A 25714-nucleotide genomic window follows, 5' to 3' on the forward strand; every position below is an offset into this window, starting at 1 on the left:
TTCTTTGCTGGGTGAAATGCCGTTTCTGGTTCATTTTCGTGTTGTGTTCCCAGTGTTTCTGCTCGGTTGTAACACCTGGGTATACCAGTGTTTTCTAGGAATTAATGTCTTCTCTGAGCTCTTTGAATCAGTTTAACAGAAATCTGTAACAGCTGCTGAGTGGGGATTGAGTGTGGGTTTGTAGAGGCCTTGAATTTCCAGTGTGCAGATGTAAATTGCACCTGCATTTTCAGAGACTGGAAATTCACTGAAGCGCTCAGAGAGCAAGATGAATTAACCCAAAACTCTGGGCAGATAAAGATTGCTATTCATGGCACAGAAAGGCTGATTTCTGAGGGACTTCTTTCCTCATGTAGTTGCTCAGTGACCTCTACAGAGGGCAGAAATGATCTGGTAGGGAGTTAAGACTTTTAAAGAGAAATTTTTAGTCTCTAGACACGGATTCAGCATGCAGGTACCGTGCTCTGTAAATACCTGCCTTGTGGATAACAGCTGGAAGGTGCTGCTGAATGCCTGGAGAATGGTGCAAACAGGAATTCTCCTTTCTCAGGCAGAAAGAAAATCTGCAAGGTTTTGTTGTTGTTGTTGGTTTTAAGTGTTGCTGCAGGGAAAAACCAGATATTACTGGTAGAATAAGCTAATTAAATATTCAATGCTGCGTTACTCTGATGAGTAGCTGCTGTGTGTACCCTTTGCTTGGTTAGTGGGAACAGGGTGTGGATTATACTCCCCTAAGTAAGATTTTTATTCATTTATCCAATTCTCTAGATAGAGAAGATGGCTGCTTCTGAGAAAGATCCAGACCTGAGGCTCCTGCAGAAGAATCCATTGGGTAAGGACAGTCCTTTCTCCAAAGCCCTGCTGCTGTCAGATCCTGTTTCACTTTCTCTGAGGAGACACATTACCCTCAGAAGACTCTCTGCCAGAAGCTTTTTTGTTCAAAAAAGACTTTATTTTCAAACCCTGCCTGCTTTTTTCAGCAGTCATTTGGTGAGGACTTTCTCCCCTAAGCTGATAACTGATGAATCTGGGAGAGTTCTTTATAGAGTTAATGCAAAAATACCTCTTTAACTTGCCCAGTTTTGCTGTGCTGCTGCTCTTTCTAGTCAGAGCACCAGCTGGGTGTAACATGACCAAACTAATCAATGGGAATATAATTTACAGTCTCTGCAGTCTGTTTTCCTTACCAAGATTGTTTTTCAGTCTCCTGTTGATGTTATTTCACTTCCCTGTGCTTCCTGCCATTTCCTTTTCCAAAAGATTTTTTTTTTTAACAGGAACACAGGGAGCGAAGCAAAGGGGTTTGGAGGCGCTGGTAATTACATATGGCTTAATTAAAGCATAAATATCCCTGTTTTTTCTCCCCAGACCCCAGCACCTGTCAGAAGAGCAAGTTCCTGGAGAGTGAGTGGAAGACACCGACGGTGTCCCTGACGTGCCTGAGCCGCTGTCCCAGCGTGGCCGAGAGCGGGGACGGCGGCATCGGCACCTCCTGCTCGGACAGCACGGAAGGTGAGGGGCACCACTGGGTCACAACGAAACCGGGGGGGCACGGCCTGCCACCGTGTCTGCAGCTATTTCAAATCCAGGTGTCTGCAATGTAACCAAGTGTGGAGGACACTGGCTGTTTCCCTGAGCTTGGTTATTGTCTCCCTGCAGGGCTTTTAACCGATTAAAAGCCACCTTGGTGACTTGCTGGCTGTTATTGTCCAGTGAGGGATTTATCTGCAAGTCTGTTGGGTGATTTCTTATTTTTTTTTTTTTTTTTTTTTTAAGGAAACAGTTTGTAGGTGCCTTTGTGCAGAAGTGTTTGGCTCTGCAGTGTTACAGCTGAGAACTCTGCAGCCTGGCCTTCAGCTGAGGCACACTCTGTGAAATTTCTGGTCCCAGCAATCCTTTCCACCTGGTTTTTTCACCTTTATTGATTATATTTTCACTCATGGGGGACTTTGTGGTGTTCCTTTAAAACACTTCACACATCCATGTGTTCCAGGGAGCCTGTGGAAAGAGCTGTAGATCTCAGTAAGGTGCCAGTGAAGTGGAGGCTTTAGCAGGTCTGGCTGTTGGAAGTATTGCTAGAAATATTACAGGAGCACGTGTTTAAGTGTTCCATCAGGATAACAAAACAGCCATTTGGCAGCTGGGGGCAGGGGAGATGATTTCCTCTGGGAAATGACCCTTCTGGGCACTGGTGATGTCACAGCCGTGGTGTAAGAGCCGAGGGTGACCTGCAGCCCTGGCTGCTGCTGAGGCACGCTGAGCTCAGTACATGAGTCAGAAATGTTGTTGTGAGGACCCTCAGCACACTCAAGGAAGGGGTTGCAGCACTCCCACGTGACCTGCTGGTCAGGGAACTCGGGTTCCTGCCAGTGACACCAGGGGATAAATTTAGGGGCTGTAAAAGGAAATGGTGCTGTCTCTTCCCTCTGCCAAGGTGAACGTGCTTGCAGCTGCCCAGTAGCATGGTGTTCTCTGGAGTCCCCAGGCACAGCCAAGCTGTGGCTGAGAGATTTTCTGCCCTCACTGCTCATTTGTGATGAAAGGATTGAGTGCCTTTATTGTGACAGTTCTCCTGTGGTGTGATTTTGGTCCTTGCAGAGTCTGATTTGGGCTGTATTCAAATTGTAGTGTTTATTCACTGTTGTAGCAGTGCTTGGAGGGTACAAACAGGTGGGAGGGTGACTTGATGGAGCATCACGTGGGGATGGGCCTTTGGCCAAAGCCATGAGGAAATCAAGTGTGTGTTCCTGGGAGAATCCTGGAGTTCCTGCAGCACAGAACGTCTCGGGACACGGAGTGGGAACGGGCACTTTGCTGTTTGCCTTTCTCAGCCCTTGCTGTTGCTGTATGGAAATCTGAGAGTTGCTAAGAATAACCCCGAGTTCCTGCAGCCAGGTTTGGTGCCCCGCTGGCAGGACGGGAGCTCTGTCTCACTTCCTGTGGCCGTAGGTGAGAGCCATTGCTCCAGCTCTGGGACAGGCTCTTGCTGTGGTGTCCTGGAGGAGCTGGAAGGTCAGATCCTCGGGGTCAGCGATGTTGGAGGCTCACCATGGGCTCAGGGAAGGCTCCTGTTAGCTCTGCTCACGCGCCGGAGTCGCTGAGCTGTGGGACGGGCGGAGCAGGATCACGGGCTCAGTGTTCAGATCAGTAAGTTTCAGCCTTTTTATTCAGCATCAAGGACTTGATTTCTAAGCCTAGAGAAAGATAACATTACTGAGTCAAGACTAGCTTAAAAACAAGGATTAAAAATCGGGATTAAACTCGGATTCTTCCTGTGGTAGTAGGAAAAGGTCAGCAGGTTCCTGAAACTTGTAGTGAGGGGGAACACAAGTGTGCCTGAGTCATGCTGCTGCTTAGGAGGACATGTTCAGTGGGAAAGGAACTGGTTTGAAAATCATTTTGGAAAGCTCACTGGAGGATTGTATTTTCAGGACTGTAATTAGGTGATCACTCTTCTTGTTCCCCTAGACTTCTGCAATTCCAGCAGCGGTTCCTCATTCCATCCCATCAAAACCCAGGTGACCATTCCAACAGCCCACGTTATGCCTTCCACGCTGGGTGCCTCGCCCTCCAAGCTGTGCCCTGCCGGGGACCAGGGCTGTTCCCAGAGCTCTGCAAAGCCAGGCTCTGCCCCTGAGCGCCCAGGGCTCGCCAGGAACGGGGACTTGAACGCCGGGAAGACCTCTCAGGTGCCACCCAGGGACCTCCTGCGTCTCTGCAGGGCTTCGGGGGACAGTGGCTGTGAGCACGGCTGGCCTCCTGCCGCTGATCGCACCAGGACAGAAGGCGCCTGGAAGTTTGACACCCCTGCCATCGAGCAGACCCTTAACCAGTCTCTCTTCCTGGACAGTCTGTGCACTGACCCTCTGCACAGGTGCCAGAAGTTCAACCCAAGCTCTGAGGCAGGGAAGGACCACTACAAGGTGCTGCCAGAGAGCAAACAGGCGCCGGGGGCCAACGGAGCCTGCGAGCCCCGGGACGGGCCGTGGCCCAGCGGGAGCAGGCTGATGCCAGCGGGACTCCAGGCCAACAGTTTCTATCCCAAAGCTGTAGCAGCTCCCCCAGGCCGAGCGTGGATGCAGGAAGGCTGCACGCTGCACCCCCACCAGGGAGTCTGCGAGCTCAGTGCCTGGAAGCAGCAGCTGGACAAAGTGCGGCTGCAGGTGGAGCAGATGCAGGTAGGCAGCTGTGACTGTGTGAGTTTGAAACCCTTCCTGTCTCTGTAGTCAGGAATTGTTGCCCCAGACTAAGGAGCCAGGGGGAAAATGTCTCCTGCTTCTCCCTGAGTGATAGCAGAAGTCTCCTAATGGTTTGTTTTTACAGCTTGTGGTGTCACAGGTATCGTTTGACACGCTGCGTGTGCAGAGCAGCCCTGGATTATGTTACAGGGCTGCTCCACCTGCCAGATCAAGAGCTGAAATACCCTGTCTGATAGAAACTGGGAAGAAAAAGCATGCCAAGAGGTTTTAAGCAGTGTCTACAATGGTTTTATTCTGTATCTAGGGTTAAGAAAGACTTTTTTGAAAAAATGCATGAAACTAGCTGCAGTTTATTAGGTGGAAACGGTTTATTTACCCCCTCCCACCAGCTGTACCCTAATGGAGACAAATTGTTTCCAGCGAGCTAGCACAGTGATCTAAAATTATTTGTTAATCTCCAGTTGTGCTTGGGCAAAGTTTCTTGTTCTTGGACATCAACAGAGACTGAAATAGCCCTGCCCTGGCATGCAGATGAGCACACAGTGTGCAAAATAGCTGCAGCAGTGTTGCAATTACCCCTGTGGGGCACAGACCTCTCCCTCCTTGTTTTGTCTCCTCTTGCAGTTACAAAATGGAGGCACCTGCCCCCATTCCTCCATGTATTCCCCATCCCTGCCTGCACCTGACCCAGCTCAGTGGATCAATATCCTGAACTCCAATGAAAACCTGCTCAAGGAGAAAGAGCTCCTCATTGACAGGTGAGCCTTTGATACTGACACGTGGTTTAAAGACTCCAGTCCATTTCCACTTGGAAAGGAAAGGTTGGGAAAGTACCAAGGAAGGCTCATTTCTCAGAGTCCCTTTTGCCCAGTTGGTACTGTTTTGTTGCAAAGAACAATAGACCTTAGAGAACAACCTGAGCCCTTCTCTCCTTCTTGGAATTAGGACAATGATCCTGAAGGGCTCAAATTAATTTTAGTTGTGGTTTTCTGTGTTTTATAAGGGATAAAGATTTCTGTTCACATCATGATTATCTGGAATGTCAAAATAACTGCCTCTTTTGCTTAAGGACTTTTTGGGTGCTCCTTGAGACCTGTATTTTAAACTTGGTTTTTGTGACTTGAGGCTGACAAACAACATTTCTCTCATCTAAAGCTAGTGGTGCACAAGCTTTTTGAAAAAGTAAGTCCTAATGAAAAGTACCTTCAACACATGGACTGTAAATACTTTTTCTTCCTTATTTTGAGTCATCTGTTGTGTGTTCATTTCACTGCTAAGCTCCAGAGTTACACAGAGTCTAGCTGGGTCCTCCAGAACATGCGAGGCTTGTGTGTTTTATCTGTAATCGTGGTTGGGGGAAGGCTCTTGAAGTGAGGGAAGGGAAGAAAAGCTAATAAGAATTGTAAAAAAGGTCAAAGTGTTCACCTTTATTTCTCTGCAGGGGAGCCATGAGTGGCAGAGTTCTGTTCCTGCTCTGCTTGTCACTGTGTGGAGCAGCAGTGCTGTGGTGGCTCTGTTGGTGTTGTGCTGCTGCTCTCTATGTTTGAGAACAGTGAATTGCCTGTTTTGTTACAGACAGAGGCAGCACATTTCCCAGCTGGAGCAGAAGGTCCGGGAGAGTGAGCTGCAGGTTCACAGTGCCCTGCTGGGCTGCCCAGCATCCTATGGAGACGTCTACATGCTGAGGATGCAGGTACAGCAGGTGCCAGTGAGAAATAGGTGCTGAATCCAATGGCCCAGACTGCTGCTGAGGTGTTGGCTGAGCAGGACTGTGCAGAGTCAAATGATAAATTATCCCTTGTGTGGAGTTACCATCACCTCTGTGCCCCCTGAGGTTTCCTTTGGTTGGATTAAAGCTGTGCTGGTGATGCCAACACCTGGCAGCACTGGCAGGTGCTGTTTCAGATGAGGCTGAGGGGTGTTTGGGGATTGGGAGGGATTGTACCCCCCCAAATTCAGGGGCTGTCTGTGCCTGCAGGAGCTGCAGCGGGAGAACACCTTCCTCCGAGCACAGTTCACAGAGAAGACCGAGTCCCTCAGCAAGGAAAACATTGAGCTGGAGAGGAAGCTGGCTGCTGCAGAGGTGGACGTGAAGCTGGTCCGGGAGTCCCTGAAGGAAACGGTGCAGAAACATGCAGAGGAGTTAAAGAAGCAGGAAGAAAGGGTATGATTCTGTTGTCATAGAGATGGGAAGGTGTGCTTTCTTGTCAGTGTAGTGCTGAGGTGAAACTTTTCTGTGTAGTCTGTAATTGCAGGTGTTTTCTCATCTCGTTGTAGACTATGGTTTACAAGCAAAAGCCTTTCCTCCTGCAGTTAGAAGCATTTCAGTGCCTCTCCTTTTAACCAAAAAAAATCTCGTTTTTTTAATCTGCTTATTTATCTTTAGCTAAATGAGCAGAAGATAGTTAAGGGGATCTTGTATTTCAGCATTGTGTGGTGTGCAAAAAGCTAAATGAGTGGGCATACAGAAGACTGAGGAATAAATAAGAAATTAAATAAACTAAACTTGTCTGTAACTGTCCCTGCAGGTAAAGGGAAGAGACAAACACATTAATAACCTTAAAAAGAAATGCCAGAAGGAATCTGAACAAAGCAGAGAGAGACAGCAGAGAATCGAGACCCTGGAACGATACCTGGCTGATCTTCCAACCCTTGAGGACCACCAGAAACAGAGTCAGAAGGTGAAACTTCCTCTGGGCTGCAATGCTGGCTCTTCACATACTTGCTCAGGTGACTTTCCTATAGTTACATCTGCTCCCCTTTTGTTGCAGCTGAAGGAATCTGAACTGAAGACCACTGCCCTGCAGGAAACAGTGCTGGCACTGGAAACAGAGCTTGGAGATGTCCAGGCTGCTTTCAGGGAGCAAGAGCTGCAGCTGGAAACCCAAAAACACAAGGAGATGGAGCTTCTGTCCACTGTGCGCAGGTAGGAATGAGGAATCAGCTTCATCTTGGCACTGCAGGAGCTGCTGCACCAGGAGGGTGATGCACAGCCCTGGCTGGTGGTGGGCTGGGATTGAAACAGGGCAATACTGACATTTGAGGTGAAATTAATTTCACTCCTCGTATTGTTTCCCTCCTTAAAGTAAGGGAGAGATTGTAAATAAAACTGTTTTTTTCCCCGTGGTGTTCTGCTAATTGCAGCTTGCAGGACAAGTTGCAGCAGTATGCAAAGAATGCAGAGAGAGGACCCCCTGCCCAGGATGGGGAGAGGCAGAAAATGGAGCATGACTCTCTGAAGAAGGAGTGTGACTGCCTCAGGAAGGTGAGGGGCTGTCCCAGTCAGGAATCACACATTTTTCCTTCCACTGAGTCACACCAAGCACTCAGATGAAATCGAGGACTTCTAAAGACACAATTGCACTGAAGCAGCAGCTCCTGGAATTCCAGACTGCAGGGTTCCAAAAGCTGTTCTTGATGTGATAACCACACACTTCTCCAGTAATGCTGGGGAGAAGCTGCAGAAGGCAGAAGAGGGGAGAGGAAAACCACAAGAATACAATGTCTGGTTTTAGCTGATAAATCTAATGGTGCCTTTTATCCAAGTCCACTCCTCAGAGCATCTGTGATTAGAGCAGTAAATGGACAGGAAAGTGAAGGAGAGGAGATGCTGTCCTACTGAAGGAGAATTCCTGGTGATATTACTGGATCTGGGTGGCCACTTCTGATGCCTCTGCTTTTAATTCCAGATTGTGGACAAAAAGCAGAAGAAGATGGAGCAGTTATCCTTGCAAGTCAAGGTGAGAGGTGACGGGGAGGGACCCAGGTCTTGAGAATATGCTGTGAAATGAGTTAGACTTACTGTGTTCCCATGGTCTCTTGCAGAACCTGGAAGAACAGGTGGCCCAGGAAGAGGGGACAAGCCAAGCTCTGAAAGAGGAGGCGATGAGAAGGGAAAATGCTCTGCAGCAGCTCCGGGCTGCCGTGAAAGAGGTCAGGGGGTGTTTGGAGCGCCCGGGTGTAGCACTGAACAAACAATGGATTGTCTTTGAGCAAGGCCCTGAATTTAGTCAGCAGCTCAATCTCTCCTGCTTCCTGCTAGTTAGTTCTCCTGTCAGGGCTGTGAAAGGAGCTGTGTGCCCTGCTGGGAAGCAGGAGAAGCAGGTTGTGCCTCGGGAACTTCATGGGGATGGGATGGAGGAGGCCGAGCTTGCCAGCTGGGGGCAGCAGAACAGGAGCCCAAGCACAGCCTCGGCTGAAGGGCCGGGTAGAGCCCCCTCCCAGCGGCAGCCCTCGAGGCAAGGACGGCCACTGCTGGGGTGCACCACCTCCTGGAACTTCTACTGCACTGGCCTCGGTCCAGCCCCGTTCGGTCCAGCCCCGCGTGGCAGTGACATTCGCTCCTCTGGCCACGGCCTGGCGGGCTGGATGCAAACCAGCTCCTGCCCTCGGTGCTCCCATCACGGAGCAGGTGCATTCAGTGTGGCAGTGCTGCCCCTGACGCGCCGTGTCCCTGTGTCCAGCTGTCTGTGCAGAACCAGGAGCTGATCGAGAAGAACCTGACGCTGCAGGAGCGGCTCCGGCAGGCCCAGCTGACGGCCCAGCCCCTGCCTGCTGACACAGCCCGCCTGGCCCAGGAGCTGCACGGGGAGCTGGCCAGCTGCCTGCAGGATTTGCAGTCTGTCTACAGCATTGTCACCCAGAGGGCTCAGGGCAAGGACCCCAACCTCTCTCTGCTCCTGGGCATTCACTGTAAGTACGTTTCCTTTTGAGCGATGGCAGAACAAACCCTTCTGTTCCTGTGCTGTGGCAGAATTAAATAACTCACATAGAGCATGGAAAGTGCTCTTTCTGGGCTCCTGGAATGCTCTTTCTGTGCTTGGCTTGATTCAAAGGTGCATGTTGTAATAACTGAATGTTAAGTAGAACCTCTTTTGCAAATGTGAGTTGGTTTTTCTGGCTGATTTGCAAATGTGTGTGATCCTTGCATGTGAGGAAACTCCCTTCTCTGACCCCACAGCTGTGCAGTACCCTGTGAAGGAGAAGGATGACCTGCTGAGCCCTGACGGACTGGCCAAGAAATTGGTGGAGGTAAAACAGCTTCACAAAGAGGTGGAGGACTTGAGGACTGCCATATCTGACAGATACGCTCAGGACATGGGAGACAACTGCATCACCCAGTAAAGAACACTCCCAAAGTAAGACAGGGAATGAAGACTTGAAACACTCGGGAGTCTTGTGCTCCTACAACCCTAAACCTATTCAGCACTTTACCATCCCTCTGCTCGGGTACAGGATGTGTGACTTTTCTGATCTCTGAGGAATCAGGGGGTTTGTTGCCAGAAGTGTTCAGCTGCTGACTGGGATAATTCAGGGCTTCGGTGTCAGGCTTTGCAGTAGCTTTGATCTTGTGGAATGTGTTTTATGCTGTGTTTGCTGGAGCTGCTGTGGTCTCTGATGCTGGGAGATGAATTCTGACTTGCCTTCCAGGCATGTCAAATGCTGAACATGCAAGCGTGACAGTTAAAATAATGGCTAAAAGGAAATGTATGCCCTGGTCTGGCTGATAACCTCCCTGTGCAGGTCCTGTGGGACCAGAGGGTTGTCAGAGTGTTTGTGGGCTATCTGGATTCCACAGGCAGGCAGGTGTGCCAGTTCCACTCCTGGCATTTACATCGAGGTGCTACTGCCTTGGATTGATGGAGCAGGACCTGCTTTCCTCAGGTAATGCAACCAGTGTCTTTCAGCAGCCAGCATGAGTTGAGGAATAAAGCAACACTAAAAGACTCTGGAAATGATCCCCCTGGGCACTGTTACCCCAGAAGCCTTAAGCCTTTTGTCCCCCTGAAACAGCACTGGGAGTGGGCTGTGATTCAGACCGCGGAGGAAGTGGATTGACGCTGAAGTGCCTTAATGAGCTGGAAGAACCCTCTGCCCCCACTCTGCTCCGTGCCTAATGCATCCACTGGCAGGTGAGGGGCTGCTCTTCCCTCTCACAGCCTTTTAGAGCCATCACAAACAATCCTGGGGAGCTCCAAGTGTCTGTGGCCCCTGCCAGAGCCTCCAAGAGCCTCTGTGCCCCTGGGGACACACCTCTGCTTTACTGGGAGAAAGCCATACTGGTCCTAATGTGGAGGGGGTGGCACAGGGAGCTCTTCCTGCAAGGCAGTGGCCACTTGGGCTTTGTCACAGCCCTGTCCCTCCTTTCTTCTCCTCTGCAAGTAATGGGATTTCTAAATGGATCAGGGAGGGATCAGTTTCACTGTACCATCACCCTCCCTAACCCCAGTGACAGCTTTACAGTACTGAGTCTGAGGGTGGAACCTGGGTTTTCATCTTAAGAGCAAGATACCAGGTGGTGACAGGGAAAAGTCCTGCTGACACTTGTGTTTGGCTGCTCTTGATTCGTGTTGGGGCTGTGAGCCCTGGGTTAGGCAGAAATGCTTTTGTTATTCCTTTGTGTTAATATTTTAAGACCAAATCTGTTTTGTTCTTGGTGTTTGGCCACCATGGGGGATGGTGGCCAGGAACTGGTTGGTTTGTCCCGCACAGGGAGCATGCAGCAGTGTCTGTCTGTCTGTCTGTCCTGCTCTCCCTGGGTGTTCTGCTCCTGGCTGTGTCTGTCCCCAGGCTGCTGGTGCTGTGTACTGAGCAAAGCACATTTCCAGGGCTGTTTTTGAAGCTGTTTGTCCTGACAGCCGGGAGCTCTGCTGGCTCCTGCAGGTTCTTAGGGGGTTTGGGCACCATCTCCTTCTCCCCTTTTCTTTGGGGGTGCAAGATCTCGTTCATGGGTGCTGTGAGAGGACGGGTTTGCACTCTGCCCCTGCAGAGGTGATTCTGAGATGAGATTACTGTGGCTGAAACCACCTCAGCTGCTGCCTGGCGCTGTTCCAGCAGCTGGGCTGCCCAGGTCCTGTGTCCCCTCCGTGGGCACGTCCTCTCCTCATCCTGCCGCACAGCTGAGCCCCTCTGGCCCAGAGGGTGATCCCGTGTGCTGTCTGCTGCTGGTGCAGGGGCAGTCTTGGGGACTTTGCTCCAGAACACCCCAGCCCAGGGGGACAGGACGGCGTTTCCTCCCTGTGCCCCCGCTCCCCCGTGTTGTGCCCGGTCCCGTTGGGCACAGTGTCTTTGTACCAGCCTCTGTCTCAGCGCTTGTTTGTATCGAGTATTGGAATATCAAATAAAGCTGCTCTGACCCACTCGTGCGAGGCCGTCCTGGGTGGGGAGCGAGGAGCTCCGGGGCTGCTGCCGGTGCCTCTCCCGGCAGGGACGGTGCCTGGGGACCGGGGGCTGCTGCCGGTGCCCGGTGGGAGCGGTGCCGGTGCTCGCCGGTGCCGCCGGGGCGGTGGCCCGGGGCCGGTCCCGCCGAGGCCGCATGCCCGGGCCCGCCGGCCCCATTGGCCCCCGCAGTCACATGCCGGGCGGCGGCGGGGCTGCCGCTCCTCCCTCCATGCCTCCGGCCCTCCCTCCCGCCGAGCCTCCCTCCGTCCCTCCCTCGGCCGGGCTGGCGCTGGGAGCGGCCGCGATCGCACCATGAGCAGCCTCAAGGTCTACAGCACCTCGGTGACCGGCTCCCGGGAGGTGAGCGCCGGCGGGCAGGGCTGCGGCTCCGGGGCCGCTCTTCCCGGGGGTGGGCGTCTCTCTTCCGTGCAGCAGCGAAGCCCCCCCGCCCCATCCTCGGTGTCCCCTCTCTCCTGCTCGCGCTGGGCCGTCCCCATGTGTCCCCAAAGCCGCCGCTCCGTGCTGGGTGTCCCCCCACGCAGGCGGGGTCCGCGCCGTGGGCTCTGTGCTGAGCGCGGCTGGCACGCTGGGTGTGTGCCCCCCCTTCGGGCTCCTCTCCATCTCCCCGTAACCTGCCTTTCCCACCCGGCTTCCAGATCAAATCCCAACAGAGCGAAGTAACCCGAATCCTTGACGGGAAGAACATCAAGTACGAGCTGGTGGATATCTCCCAGGACAACGCTCTGCGGGAGGAGATGAGGGCCAAGGCAGGCAACCCCAAAGCCATCCCACCCCAGATCGTCAACGGGGACCAGTACTGCGGGGTGAGGCTCGTGCTCCCCGCCGGGGTTGGCACCTGGGGTTGGGTGGTGGCTGGTGTCCTGTCCTTGGCTTGGCTACGCATGTTCAGGATGCTTTGTAAGTTATTTCTTGTGAGGCGCAGGTGCTGCGGGGGGCTTTGGGTGGCAGTGGGGCTGTGCCCACTTTGTCCTGCCATGCTTGGCACAACCAGCTGGTGCCAGGGCTGTGAACCAGTTTGTGCCATGAGGGGCTCAGGGCCCCTCTGCCTCGTGAGCGACGGTGTGGCGTTTCCCTGCAGGATTACGAGCTCTTTGTGGAAGCCGTGGAGCAAAACACTCTGCAGGAGTTCCTGAAGTTGGCCTGAGCCCTGCTTCCCCTCCCATCCTGGACTCTACCTGCATTCCTGAGCGCCCTCATCTCCGACCACCTTCACCTCCAGGTTGTCAGTGCTGTCCTGGCACCACGACCTGTATCCCAGCACAGGGAAAAGCCCATGACCAAAACTCCTCATTGCAGCTGCCTCCGACTCCCTCCTGCCTAACCCCGGTATCATCTCAGAGGGATCCAAAGAAAGTGTGACGCTCGCTGCTTGGCCTGTGAGCAGAGCTGGGCCTGGCTCGCGGCAGCTTCCAGTGCCTCTGTAAACAGCAAAGCCTCCGGGGCCGTGCGAGGTGATCCTGGCCCTCAGCCCCCTCCTCTGCCTCGCCAGGGAAGGGCTTAGGGCTGCATGGTACTTCCCACTTCTCCCAGTTGCTGTTAAAATTGTAAATTCTGCTGCCTCACTTCCTTTTTTTTTTTTTTTTGTCTTTCCCCCCCCCCCTTCATCTCAACTGCAGAGATTATGGCAACTAACTAAAGAGTTGTTTTTTTGTTTTTTGGGGTTTTTTTTGTCTTAATTTAATGCAAAAATACTGCACAGAATTTGGGTCTGAGTGCCCACCACGGTGGAGCTGGGCGAAGGCTGCCTGGGGGAATGGGTGGGGCTGGAAGTGGGATGTGTGCTGCTCTGGCCGCCCTCCACCCTGACCGGGCTCCCTGGTGAGCATTAATGGCTCAGGGCTGCCCCAGAACAGCTGATGCTCCAGCTGTCCCATCTTTCCTCTTTGTGTTGGCTTTTTTGCAATCCTGGACCAAGTGCATTTTGTTTTCCTGCCAAAAAGCAAGTTTATAACCAGTGTTGTCTTCCGAGATGCTATTAAATGTTACTGTACCTTTCACAGCGCTACTCTTGCATTTCTTTTAAATTCGGTTTTATTTTGGCTACAGGTTAAACATCACCCTCCCTAAGGATTGTGAGTCATTTCCAGCTGAGTGGGTTGTACCTGCTGCTGCAGCCTGACACAAAGATCTTAACACCCTAGATTGCTGCTGCTAATCAAAGGCTCGCAGGACGTGTCTGAATGTCCTACGGCGCAGCAGTGACAGGTACCAGAGCATTCCTCTCCTCTGCGTGGTGACAGTGGCAGCCCGGGGCAGGGACAGCCTCTGCCAGACGTGGGAGTGAAAAACAAACCTTTGGCAGAAAGATTAGACCAGGATACAGAGGGGCAAGGGAAACAGCTGCTCCTGAATCTGCTACAGGTGGAAAAGGGAGGAAGCTGAGGAAGAGCTGTGTGGCTTGAGTCACTGCTCACGGGGAGCTGTGGAAGCAGCTGGTTTGCTTCCTGTGTTTGAGTTGTGCAGCCCTGGTCAGAGGGGTCTGGGAAGAGCTCTGAGCTTCCACAGCTACCCTGCCTTTGAAATCTAAAGAAAGTGGAAATTGCAGCTGAAATAAAGGGTTTTATTGGGAGCCTTTAATGAGGGCTGGGTCTGTGTGAAGAAGGAACCTGCCAGAAGGCCCTGCCTCGCGTGAGTGGGAGTGTTGTCAGCTGGAGTCAAGTGAGAGCTTGTCACAGCTGGAATGGGAAGAATGTGCTGGGGAAAGGGAAAGGGAAAAGTGCAGCCCCAGCCCACGGGACAGGGAGGAAGATGCTTTGTTCAGGGTTGGGCAGAGAGCACGGAGGGATTCTGCTGTCTCCAATGACACGGTGTCCTGTTGCAGCATCCAGCAGCGGGAGGAGGAGGGCGGGTACCTCCAGGCAGGCTGGAGCCTGGGCCCCGCTGCAGCTGGGGGCTGTCCAAGGGAAGGAGCTGTGCACGTACAGGAAACCCAGTAGCAGGGCTGAGCCGAGCCTGGCTCAGCCCCAGCACTGCAATGGCTCGAGGCCTTCAGGTTTAGCTCCGGCAGAGACCGTGGAACTGAGCCCGTTTGTCCCCTGCTGTCAGAGCAGGTGAGATCCGTAGGGAGCAGCTGTGTGCAGAAGGCAAACTGCCCCTGGCTGTGTGTCCATCCTGCTGCTCCAGTCCCTGAGCACTGCTAAGCAGCTGCCCAGTGCTGGGGTGAGGCTGGCAGGCTCCCCTGGGCAGGGGGCAGCCTGTGTAACCCTGCACAGAGATGAGGAGCCAGGCCTGGAGCCCAGGTGAGCTGGTGGAAGTGTCACTGTCCTGGGGAGCAGCAGCCACTGTGAGGCAGCAGGACTGGTCCTGGCCCCCTCTGCCAAAGGGAGTGGCCAAATGGCCGCTCCCAGCTCTTCTCCATCCCAGGTAGTGGCACAGTGAAACTGAATCTGGAAAGAAAACCTCTCCCTTTTTCCCAGCCAGGGCAGGTCGGGTAAGGTGAGAGCTCCTTCCCTGCTCCCTCCCTGTGCAGAGCTGGGGGTGAGCAGCTCTTAGGCTGTTTGCAGCCCCCTCCCCTCCTGCCGGGAGGGGTCTCTCCTGCGGAGCAGCAGGGAGGCCCTGGGGACCAGCCCACATTCCTGCAGGCTCCTGGAGCTGTCCGTGTACACCCTCTGGGGAAAGGTGCTGATGATCTCATAGTCCGAGTTTCCACCCCTAGGAAAGAACAGCGCAATCTTCTACTCATGGGATTCCCCAAGGATTTGCTGAGATGCTTTGACTGATCCAGCTGTGGTTATGCAAGAGCAGAAAAAAGGGCTTCCAGCCCAAACTGCAGCCAGCCAGGCACGGAGCAGCCTGGCCAGCTGCACAGCTGCAGTGGGGAGGAAGGAGGCTCGTGCATCCCACCAGCACTGAGCTCATCCTGGGCTCACACTAGGCCAGGCCTGCAGCAGGAGTGGGAAGAGGGGACAGCAAAGGGGGCCCTGAGCCATCTGGAGCTGTCCCCAGTAGGCTGAGGGGGCCCTTGTGCAGCGTTAGGTGTTTTGGGACACAGCAAAGCAAAGGCTGCAGCTCAGCTTCCAGCACCTTGGGAAGGGTGGCACCAGCTGGGTGAGCGCTGGAAGGAGGCAAAGGCAGCGATGGGCCTGGATCTGATGGCAATTTTGGGAGGACAGAAGAGGTTTATCTCCATTGCTGTGTGGCAAAGGTGGGTATGAAATGCTCTGAGCTTCTCAGGACCCTGGCACTGCTGCCTGGAGAGTGTCAGGTGGACACAGGGCTGTGGCCCAGCTCAGGCTGATGTTTGAAGCTCCAGGACCTCAAGAACCCTTTTCTGGGGTCCTAGAGAGCCAGGCAAGGAGGGGAGGGAGTGCTGGGGTACCTGATGTGGGCGAGGTGCCGCCGCAGGTCCCCGATGGTGTCTGTGAGCAGCAGCCTCAGCTCGTACGTCTGCTCCCCGCTCTCGGATCTGACGCGCAGGGTGCAGCGATCGGGGGCAGGAGCTCCAGCTTCCTCAGCTGGCTTCACCCTGGGCATCAGAGAACCCTGTCAGCCCAGGAGTGAGCTCCACTCAGCAGGCAGGGCCTCCATGACCAGACCAGGGGACAGGAGTTTCATGTTTGGGAATGTCCTTGAGGTGAATGAGGCCCTGTCTGACCATGGGCACCCAGACCAACCCGCTGCCCAAACTGCTGCTGTGCTTTCCCAACCTGAAGGTGCCTTGAAGAGGGTTATGGGCCTTTTTTTAGCTTTTTCATTTTAAACCAGGGCTGTCTGGTAAGTACTTCGCCCTACTTCTTTGATTAAAAATAATCTGCTTGGGGTTTTTTTTTTGTTTTTTTTTTTTTTTTTCCATTAGCTATTTGGGTCTCGGCTTGCCAGAAGACTGAGTGGAAAAGTGCTGTTAGTGAGACCTCCCACCCAGGCATCAGTTTCCTGGAGGGGTTCTCCATTAAATATGACTGCAAAGAGCTCCTTCAGTGGTTACAAACTCTTAGGCCTTGGCTTGTTGTCGGGAAAACTTTCACATAAATAAGTGACATTTTGAACAACAGAAGCTTTTTGTTAGAGTTGTAAAATATGGCATGTTTGCCATGAAAAATTCAGTGGTTTTCCCAAAGGACCAAATTTGGCCTTTTGTCTAACTAAGGTCTAAAAGGGGAAAGTCCATTCCTCAACTCAACTCCCTGAACTAAACCTGCAGAGATGAAATGGGAGGAAGAGGAGATCCTGACAGGGCAGGGCTGGGGGGCTATTCCTGTACCTCTGCACGGCAGCCAGCCCAGCTGTTTCCACCAGGATTTCCTCGCTCCTCTGCTGCCCATCGGAACCCTAAAACCAAAGCAGGTGAGTGTCGGCGCCGCCTGGGCTGCAGGGAGAGCAGCCAGCGCGGGCACAGCCACGAGGCAAGTGCCACGTGTGCTCTGGTGCAGCCTCTCTGGGAGGTTACACGGAGCTGAGAGAGGCCCAGGGAGGGGGTGTGGATGCTGTGCAGGGAGCTGAGTCCAGAGCATCGGCCCTGGTCTCCTCCTGGGGGTGTCTGGGGTGCCCACTCGTACCTGTGGCGCTGCTCCGGCCACGCCTCGGGCACTGCCCACTCTCCCTCTGTGCTGCAGGGGCTGGGAAAGCTTGTTGGGAACCTGCTCCCAGGAGGCTTTGGGACCTAGCAGAGCAGAGGGGAGATATGTCCGTGTGTGACCTTTGTGACGAACGTTTTGCCCCCAGAAGAGGCAGATTTGGTGAAAGGAGAGGGCGCGGCCGCCGACAGGGAGAGCTCTTGGCACCCCAGCGAGGCCCAGAGCGGCTCTCGGGTTCCTCTCTTGAAGTTGTCCCACTTTCTGCCCCACTAAATGTTTGATTGTCAACATCAACACTGAGAACTGTGCAGTGCACAGCTGGGATGCACAGCAGGCAGCTAGCTCTGCTGTGACAAACCGGGACTATCACCGTTTTAACAGACTTGGACATTTTTCACCTTGTGAGGGTGTAGATGTCCATTCCTTTCTTCCTGGACAATTTATTTATTTTTTTTTTACTGCTTAGATAAAGGAGATATTTAGCTTTAGCCTTGAGGTGACTGAGGCCAGCTGTATGGAAGCAGGCAGCTGTTTCTCATGAGGGATACATGTGGTGGGTTTTTTAGTGATGCACCCACAGAGCCACTGATTTCTGTCTCTGACTGACTGTTTGACTTCCCAGCCCTATCAGATAATGCTGGCACAGAATGCAAGAATCTAGAAGCAAAATGAGGAATCTGTGGCCTTTGATGTCCCATATTCTGTTGTGAAAGTCAGAAGAGAAACTGTCCCATATTCGGTGCAGTTACGGTAAATTTGGCTTGACGATATTTAGATTTTTGGAATGAACTCGTTGAAAGGTGTGGTGTTTGCAAGCAGCTCTCCCCCCAGGCCTGCAGGGTTACCTCAGCATCCTTTGATGTGGTGAAGGTGGAAGGAGCTTGGCCTTTCAGAAAGGCACGGGGCAGATGTGTTTTTGGGAACCTGCTGAATTTCTATTCTTTTATTACTTGTCACGTCCCGTTCTTAAGCAGGATTAATGCTGAGAGGATCCTGTGTGTGCTGCTGGCTCCCAGCTCCTGAGGCAATGCCAGGCTCTGACCCTCACATTCCCCTCCTACCACCTGCACTGCCCTGGTAAGGTTTAAGAATCCTCCTCCTAAAGAATGAGCACCACTTTCGAGGCAGGTTTAAGAGTTTACCTGGGATCTTGGAGGTTTCCTGCACCTGGTTGGATTCTGAAGTACCCACCATCTGGCCAAGGCCAGGAAAGCTCCCGGGAAGGTCTGGCTTCTGAAACACCACGTCCCTCCTGTCAGTGACCTGTAAGCAAATCTGACTGTTGCCCAAGCTCCTCTTGCTGCATCAGAGCCCAATAAACCACAGCGATGCCAAGCAGCAGTTGTAAACCCCAAACGAAACCAAGGATGCGCAGGTTCTAGGGAACCTCAGCCCCCAGAGCTTTGCACAATCCCCCTTCCATGTGACTTTCTAACCTCCACAGCTCCCAGCTCGCTCCAGCTGGCCCGACCTTGTCCTGTTCAGGCAGTTGTGCCCTGGTTTCTCCATGGCACAGGGAGAGTCCAGCCTCTGGTTGTGCCTGCTGACGTTGCAGGTGCACTCCAAGACCTAGATTTGAGTCCTCTGAGGCTCTCTGCCTGCAAGTGTGGCTTTGGCTCTTTGCCATTTCTGAGAAATCAAAAACTGGGGCCCAAGAGAACCTCAGGTGGCCAAATCCATTTAAGCTGTGGCAAAACAAACTCTCATGACATCCTCTTTAGAAGGTGCTTGTCCAATCTCATGTTACGAGCTTTTCCAGGGGAACTATTTGAGAACTTTTTTTCCCTCCTTTTTGTGACACAGCTCTTAATTTCCTGCACGTGCTGCTTCTCTTACAGAGCCTGCTGTGCTCTTAGAAGCCTTGTTCCAAGGCAGGTTCACTGAGGCACAGGAACCCTTCAACCTTGATGCTGAAACCCTTCCTGTAACGGTTGCTGCAGGTGCCCTCCGTGCCTCCCTTGGCCCCAGACACACCTGCACAGCACCACAAACCTCAGCCTCCCCTTCTGTGGGGACCATCCAGCAAAATCCACCGTGCCCAAGAGCTGGATGTGGCACTTGCCTGCAAGGGGACACCGTCGGGGTAGCGTGGCTGCAGCTCTGAGGGGAAATACCCATCCATGATGTCCTGCAGGCATTGCTGAAAGAACAGGAGAGCTCGTGGTCACACCTCAGCCTTGCTGTTGAGCTCGGGACTGATCTTTCTGCTGGGCTGCTCCTGTTTGTGCTGCTGTGGCCGTGCAGAAAGGTCTGCACCAAAGACACAGAATCTCCATCTCTAGGAATTACTGCACGGGACATACGAGGCACTGTGGGGATGCAGTGTGCAGCTGGGCTCCTCGGCACGACTGAGATGAGCTCAGAAGCCCTATCCCCTTTCCTGGGGCCCAGTGAGTGCTGGCAGGATGGCTCTGACTCCTCTCAGCCCTTTCCTCACCTGCGTGGCTGGGTGCTGGTAGGGCCGGAAGGCTCCGTGTCCCACGACGATCCCATTTCGGTACAGGGTCAGGGGGAGCGGCTCTGGCTGCCTCAGCCGAGCCCCCCGGGCCGTGTGCTCGATCTGAGAAATGCCCTCTCCGACCAGCGAGTTCAAATCCTTAACGTTCTCCAGGATTAAATCAAAATCAATCTGGCGTTTGCAAACAACGGCCTCACCTGTGCAGAGGGATCAGAGTTGGGGGGCAGGACGGGTTTATCCGTGTGAATTTGTGGTGTGTTCGAGCCCTGACACTGCTGGGCTGCCTGTGCTTTGCCCTTCACACGTTTGCAGAACGTGGTGCAACCTTTTGCCGTGGCACAGCCCTGCCAGGTCCCTGGGGTGTGTGCTGAACCACAAGGGCAGGGGCTGCAGCGCTGGGGCTGCAGCTCAGAGCTCCAGAGCAGCTCCTGGAGCCCACGCTGGGCTCGTTGATCCTCTCAGGAGTGCTGTGCTGTCCCTGTGCCGTGCAGGATGAGGAGCTGCACCAGCTGGGTTAAGCAGATTGGATCAGAGGATCAGGGCACAGGTGCTGAGGAGGTGCCAGTGTAAACAGAGGCAGCTGCCTGCGGCAGGGCAGGGACTCTGCCAGGATGTTTGTCTGGGGCTTTGAGGGTGGCAGGGGGAAGCAGTAAAAGGGTTGTGACAGGACAGAGAAAGAAGTCAGAAGAGGAAATGAGAGGAAAGATCTTAGTTGAGTTGAAGTCCTTGGTTGTTCTGCTTTTTTTTATGAGTTGCTAAAGAATGATGCAGAAATACCCTTGAAAAGGGTCAGTGAGCTGAAACCAAAACTGTTTCTGCTGATCTCACTCTGTCTCTCCCCTCCTGCATCTAAGGGAAGCTCTACTCTAATGCTTGCATGGTGGTTAGGAAGCAGCATTGGCTCTACAGTCCAAATAATTTTTTTCCCCTCTGTTACTGCTTCCTCAGGAGCAACTGCCAAAGCTGCTTGAACCCCAGACAGCAGAGTCAGGTCTCAATTAAACCCTCACATGGTGGCTGGGAGGAAAGGCAAACAATACTCTCTGATGGAGCCAGGCTCTGTGGTTAAGTTACTACAGCTCCTGTGTACACAAAGCACCTGATTCCATTTTCCACCCACTCTGTGTCAATGTCATTAGAGCAGCCAAGCCTCAAATGTGCAGGGTTTGTGAACTCTGCAGGAAATAGCTGCTCTGAGGTCTCCTCCTGAAGGGCTGAGCCATCAGGGACCCCCTCTTCCCCCAGCAGGGTGTACAAAACACAGGTATATAAAATTAAACCTTCTGCTGAGCTCCTGTTACATTGCTCCATGTCTGTGTCCCTGAGAGGGATTGATGTGAAGATCTTGGCCCAGGATCCCAAATTCTGAAGACCCAGATCCTGAGGTTTTGGTGCTTTTCTACTCTCCCTTCTCTGAGCATGCAGTGGGAGCTGGGCTAGCAGCTTCAGCCAAGAGTGCTGGGCTTTACCCGGCTCGCAGAGGTTCCCTGCTGGCAGCTCCTCTTCCTCCTGGAGGGATGCTGTGTCTCCCAGCTGGTGCCGTGCCTCTCCAACCCAGACCAGGCCATAGTCATTCAGGAACCGCTGCAAGACCAGAGTCAGGTCGGCTTTGGTGACCAGAGCTCCAGGAAACGGGAGAAGGGAGCCCGAGAGGGGTCAGCTGTGGCTGTGAGAGGCAGACAGGGAGGTGGAACAGGTTTGTCTTGGGGCTCCTTGGCCCTGGCAGACAGACAGACTCCCTGGCAGGGCAGTGATAGCAGCTCTATCGGCAGCAGGGAAAAGGGAGGAGGAGAGATTTGTAGTGCCAGAGGAACCTCCCAAGGCTGCAGGAGCTGGGCATTCCTGCAGCCCTGGAAATCGGGATGAAGCTCGCAGGAGGCACAGGTGTTTGTGTGTTTAAAACCTTCTCCTGGCCTGCTGCTCACATCCAACCTGCTCCTTCTCTGCAGAGGTGAAGGGCTGTGAGGATCAAAGGGGCAGCTTGGAAAAGGCCAAACTGGGACTGCAATGACCCCAAACCAAAGGAGAGCTGGCTCAGGGCAAGCAGAGCAGCCTCACCTCCATCTCCCAGACCTGGCTCTGCAGCTGAAGGCACCTCATTTCCAGTTCTTCTCTGGGGGGTGAGCCAGAAGCATCTGTAAGAGAAAAGCTGATGTTCCTCTGACGATCCTCAAGGAAGAGCTGTGGATCACCTGTGTCACACAGGGCAGAGCCGCAGCAGCACCTGCCTGTGCTCAGTGAACTCCCACCCCTGGGACACAGGGGCTGAACGTGACAATTCACCCTGCAGTGCTTTGACTGCGGTGCTGACAGACTAAACGACAGTTGTGAACAACCCCAGGGAAGTTTTAAGCCGTGGGAGCTGATGTGAGTGGTGCTGTTGGCAAGCACACAGTGGAAATTGCTTGGCTCCCTCAGCCTTGAGGAGCCCAAAGGGAGCAGGTGTCCACTGAAGCTGGATCCTGGAATCTTGGCTGGATGGCAGCACGGTGCAGCAGGAGGAACAGTGCACACGTCTGTGGTTTGACAGCCACATCTGAGTTCTGTGCTCAGGAAATGGAGAACTCACCACAGCCCTGCGCACACGAGGCCGTTCAGCCCTGCAGGAGACGTGTGTGGGCTCCAGCTGGGGCTGGAAAGCTGCTGGATCCAGGGAACCGAGCAGGGGAAAAGACCTCCAGTGACTCACTGAAAGCTGGGCTCAATTTAGAGTTAGGCTGGGCCCGGAATCCTGCGGAGGCTCCGAGTGTGTGCTTGGTTCCTCCCAGCTGTGAGGAGCTGCTTTCCTGCTGTTTGAACTCTGCAGTGTTTACTGCTCTTCTGCCCATCCTCGGCTGCCTGTGGTTGGCTTCACACCCATGGAAACTTAGAAACCCAGAGAAAAACAGCTCAGGATGTTTTGCAGCAGAGTAACAGACTCAAGGTGCAGCTCTGCCCTGGGAAATGGCCCCTCTGTGTAGCTGCCACCTCTCACCAGGGAGGCTCCTGGCTTTTGGAGCCAAGGACAGCCCAGCTGGCCCCAGGCCTGCTCTGCCGCCCTGCCCAGAGCGCTGTAGCTCTCCCACAGGTGCCAAAGGTAGAACAATTTTTACCTTCCCCTTCCTGAAGAATCTTTATCTTCTCCTGGAGCTCGGCGATCCTCCCGTCCTTCAGGGGCAGAACAAAGGCCCGGGTCAGTTCCTGGGCTCAGCCCCGCCAGGCACAGCCGCCACAATTACCAGGGCTGCTGCAGCTCCTCTCACCCCACTCAGCGCAGGCCAAAGGGTCAGAAGGGCTGAATCACCCCACAAACACCTTAATGAGACTCAAATGAGGGCTGGGATAAATGGAGGGCTCCAGGAGTGGGTGACCCATCTCCCAGTCCTCCATCTGCACCAGGTGCTCCTGCTCAGACCTGCGGGGAGGGGCTGGTCTAGGAACTAAACTGAACTCTGCAGCCACTTCTTAAAAAAAATCCAAACTGAACAAAAAAAGGTATTTATTCCAAGATTTTAAGGGGTATTTATTCCAGTCAGTGATGCAGAGAGAGCTGCTCCAGGATGACTCTGCTGTGAGCAGCTGCTGTTTCAGAAAACAAAGGGGGGCATGTACCACCACAGGAGGGAAGGAAAAAAAAAAAAAAAAAAAAAAGGAAGTTCTGAAGCCAAAGAGCTGCTGATCTTAGTGCCAAGGTGCAGCAGTCACTGCTGCAAGAAGTCCCAGCAGGGACTGTCCCCTCTGCCACCCCAAGGCCTGATCCCACTGCTCTGTTGCTTTGTAAAGGGCTCATTTGGGTAATTAACACAGGCCACAGATGGACTTCTGAGCCCACACAAGGTCTGAGAGGTGGAACTCCTGTGGCAGGGGACAGAGAGGGCTCAGCAAGAGGCTGGCTTTTACCTTCAGCTGGATTTCTTGTTCTTGCTTCTCTACTTTTTGTTCCAACAGAGAGATTTTTTCCGTCAGAGAGGACATGAGCTCCACATCAGCGTGAGCTGCACCTGAAAGCACAAATACCTGCGAGCAGGGTTCCTGGTCTGCCACAGCAGGGAGGACTTTTCGGGTAGAAATCCCTTGGTTCCTGGTTGCGTGTGCCAGAGGGGAGCCCCAGGAAGGGGTCTGGCCTGGGGTGTCACCGAAAAACTGATGGGGCAGAACCCCCAGATCCCTCAGGGGCTTTGCCCCCCATGCTCTTCCTCAGGGTTGACCCCGAGCAGGAGCGCAGGGTGCCTTGCGGGGACTCCTTGGCCCAGGCCCGGCCTCGCCCGAAAACTCACCCCCCGCCGCCATCTTGTTTACAGCCGGTTGCCACGGCGACGCGGGGCCAGCTGCGATTGGTCCGGCGCCGGTCACGCGGTGGGCGCTGCAGTCCCCGGGAACTACAATTCCCAGCATGCACCGCGCGCGTTCTCCCGGGATACCGGGAGTGGGACAGGACCGGGAGTGGGTCCCATTTTTCTCCTCAGCCCCCCTCCGCACACAGCCCCCAGCCTGGCCTGCGGCTGCTCACGCCGCGGAGCTCCTCCCGATTCCCTCACCTGCTTCCTCGGTCTCTGTTTTCTCACCTGGGCCCTGCTCTTGGCCTCGCTGATGCCCTGAGCTCGCCCCATCCCAGCGCCTGTCACCATCCCAGGAGCCTTTCCTGGGTGTCCCCCTTCCCACCTGCTGCTCTCCAGGGAGCTCGGCCTCGCCAGCTGGAGGCGAGCGGGACAGGCCACTTATCCCCCCGGTTTTACCTCCTTTGATGCGGCGTGCACAGAACCACAGACGGGTTTGGGCTCCAGGGACCCCAAAGCCCATCTCATCCCAGCCCCTGCCACGGGCAGGGACAACTTCCACTGTCCCAGGTTGCTCCAAACCCTGTCCAACCCGGCTTTGGACACTGCCAGGGATGTTGGCTGTGCTCCAGTGATTTCTGCTTGCCCAAGGAGCAAAACAGAGCTGAATTTGGTGAAGCTTTTCCACAGGAGAGCCCTCGGCTCAGGGTGGAAGCTGACGGGGAGCTCACCGTGATGTGCTTCACCAGCACGAAGCCAGACAGCAGGTGTGTGTTCTCAGCACGTTCCAGTGACTTTATTCATTTCAAATCATCTTAAAATAACCAGATCCCTTTCGTTTCCTGTGCTGCAGGGTGAGGGAGCTCAGAGATCTGCTGTGAGCAGAGGGGGCTGGGGGGTTAAAGGAGGCATTCCCCCCTTTATTTAGGATCTGTAGCTGAAATCCCAAGGGACATCTTGGCTCCAGCTCCACCTGGAGGGAAGGAGGTTTGTTCCTTCCAACCTGGGCTGCAATTTGCAAACCCTCCCGGTGATCCAGGGAGGGTTTCAGTCGCTCTCAGTCCTTGGTGGGTGTGAGGACAGAGAGGCCCCAGGGAGAAGCAGAGCCTGAGGGGTTTCACCCTTTCCTTCAACTTTTTCTTTGGGGACGCACCGTTGCTTCTCTTTACCTACTTCCAAAAAACCCCACACAACTGTAGCGGGGAATTTTATTTTTATCCTTTTTATCTGTTTCTCCACTGCTTCCAGCCATGTTTGACATCCTGTGCTCACCCCTTTACACCCTTTTGTCTTATTTTGCCACTTTAAGCTCTATTCAGCGACTCCAGGAGAGCTGAACTTTTCTCTGTTCTGTCGCTCATCGCTGCCATGCCACGGAGCAGGGAGCTGCTCCCGTGCCAGGGGATGCAGAGCAGCAGCTCCAGGGGCCGGAGATCCCAGCTCCACGTCCGGCACCTTTTTCCTCCCAGCGCAGGCAGCGGATGCGACTTCCCCAAACTGCGCCGGTCCCGCCGGCTTTTGGGGAAGGGAGGCGCGATTGGGTGCGCGGTGCCACCGCCGGGCTTAAAGGCTCGCAGCAGGCGAGGAAGCGCCACGGAAGTGTCGCAGCCCCGCCGAGCCCCGGCCATGCCGCCCCTCCAGCGCGCCCGCCTGCTCGCCCTGCTCGCCCTGCTCGTGCTGTGCCTGGTAAGGACGAGCCCTGGCTCCCAGCTCTGCCCAGCCCGGGGAGGGCTCAGGCACGGGGGGATCTCTGCTTCCAGCTGAAAAAACCTCCGTTTTTGGTTTTCTCTTTGGCTTTAACCGCTGTGGTCTCGCCGGGAGCTTTGTGCTGTGCTCCGGAAGGTGCAAACTCTTCCATGTGGTGCTTTTTTAACGCCTTTCTTTGCCTTGAGGGCACCACTCACCTCTGTAACCCTGGCAGAGCTCTCCAGCCCATCTTCCCGCCTCTCCTTTGCCCGCTGGCCGTGCCTGCAGTGGGGATGCTGGGCTGGAGGGGCTGGTGGACACACGCCTGTGGTTTCCTCTGGATGTTACTTCCCTCCCTGCTGGGGGGCTCCATGGATCGACAGCCAGGCTGAGGGACATCGGGGCTCTCCTGGGTGTTAG

The 25714-nt window shown here is 54.1% G+C and overlaps 3 protein-coding genes across 5 annotated transcripts; 2 read left to right on the forward strand and 1 right to left on the reverse strand.

The window, feature by feature from the left end:
• Positions 1-729: 729 nt before the first annotated feature.
• CEP85 (centrosomal protein 85) lies at positions 730-10738 on the forward strand. Of its 3 annotated transcripts, XM_068172497.1 has the most exons (14): positions 730-832; positions 1369-1512; positions 3469-4178; positions 4824-4957; positions 5775-5892; positions 6178-6363; positions 6728-6880; positions 6971-7125; positions 7344-7464; positions 7889-7939; positions 8025-8132; positions 8663-8891; positions 9160-9337; positions 9993-10738. In XM_068172497.1, exons 1-13 carry the CDS (start codon positions 778-780, stop codon positions 9321-9323), a joined length of 2328 nt encoding a protein of 775 aa, XP_068028598.1. In that variant the 5' UTR covers positions 730-777; the 3' UTR covers positions 9324-9337; positions 9993-10738. The 3 variants fall into 3 exon arrangements, with proteins under 3 accessions (XP_068028598.1, XP_068028600.1, XP_068028601.1); XM_068172499.1 differs by lacking the exons at positions 1369-1512; positions 9993-10738 and having other exon boundaries at positions 763-832; positions 9160-9689; XM_068172500.1 differs by lacking the exons at positions 730-832; positions 1369-1512; positions 9993-10738 and adding an exon at positions 2272-3147 and having other exon boundaries at positions 9160-9689.
• A 761-nt stretch (positions 10739-11499) lies between these two features.
• Positions 11500-13376, forward strand: SH3BGRL3 (SH3 domain binding glutamate rich protein like 3). The gene is given in 4 exon segments (XM_068172503.1): positions 11500-11644; positions 11647-11720; positions 12017-12184; positions 12460-13376. Coding segments are annotated over 4 exon segments (438 nt in total). The 5' UTR covers positions 11500-11514; the 3' UTR covers positions 12526-13376.
• A 1327-nt stretch (positions 13377-14703) lies between these two features.
• On the reverse strand, positions 14704-23629 carry UBXN11 (UBX domain protein 11). The gene is made up of 11 exons (XM_068172506.1): positions 23609-23629; positions 23232-23332; positions 22445-22499; positions 21411-21487; positions 20822-20936; positions 19332-19549; positions 18957-19144; positions 18037-18157; positions 16877-16980; positions 15700-15846; positions 14704-15032 (listed from the first exon to the last, which is right to left on the reverse strand). Exons 1-11 carry the CDS (start codon positions 23619-23621, stop codon positions 14870-14872), a joined length of 1302 nt encoding a protein of 433 aa, XP_068028607.1. The 5' UTR covers positions 23622-23629; the 3' UTR covers positions 14704-14869.
• Positions 23630-25714: the final 2085 nt, after the last annotated feature.

Source organism: Anomalospiza imberbis, chromosome 25 (assembly GCF_031753505.1).
Source record: "Anomalospiza imberbis isolate Cuckoo-Finch-1a 21T00152 chromosome 25, ASM3175350v1, whole genome shotgun sequence".
Classification (NCBI taxonomy): Eukaryota; Metazoa; Chordata; class Aves; order Passeriformes; family Viduidae; genus Anomalospiza; species Anomalospiza imberbis.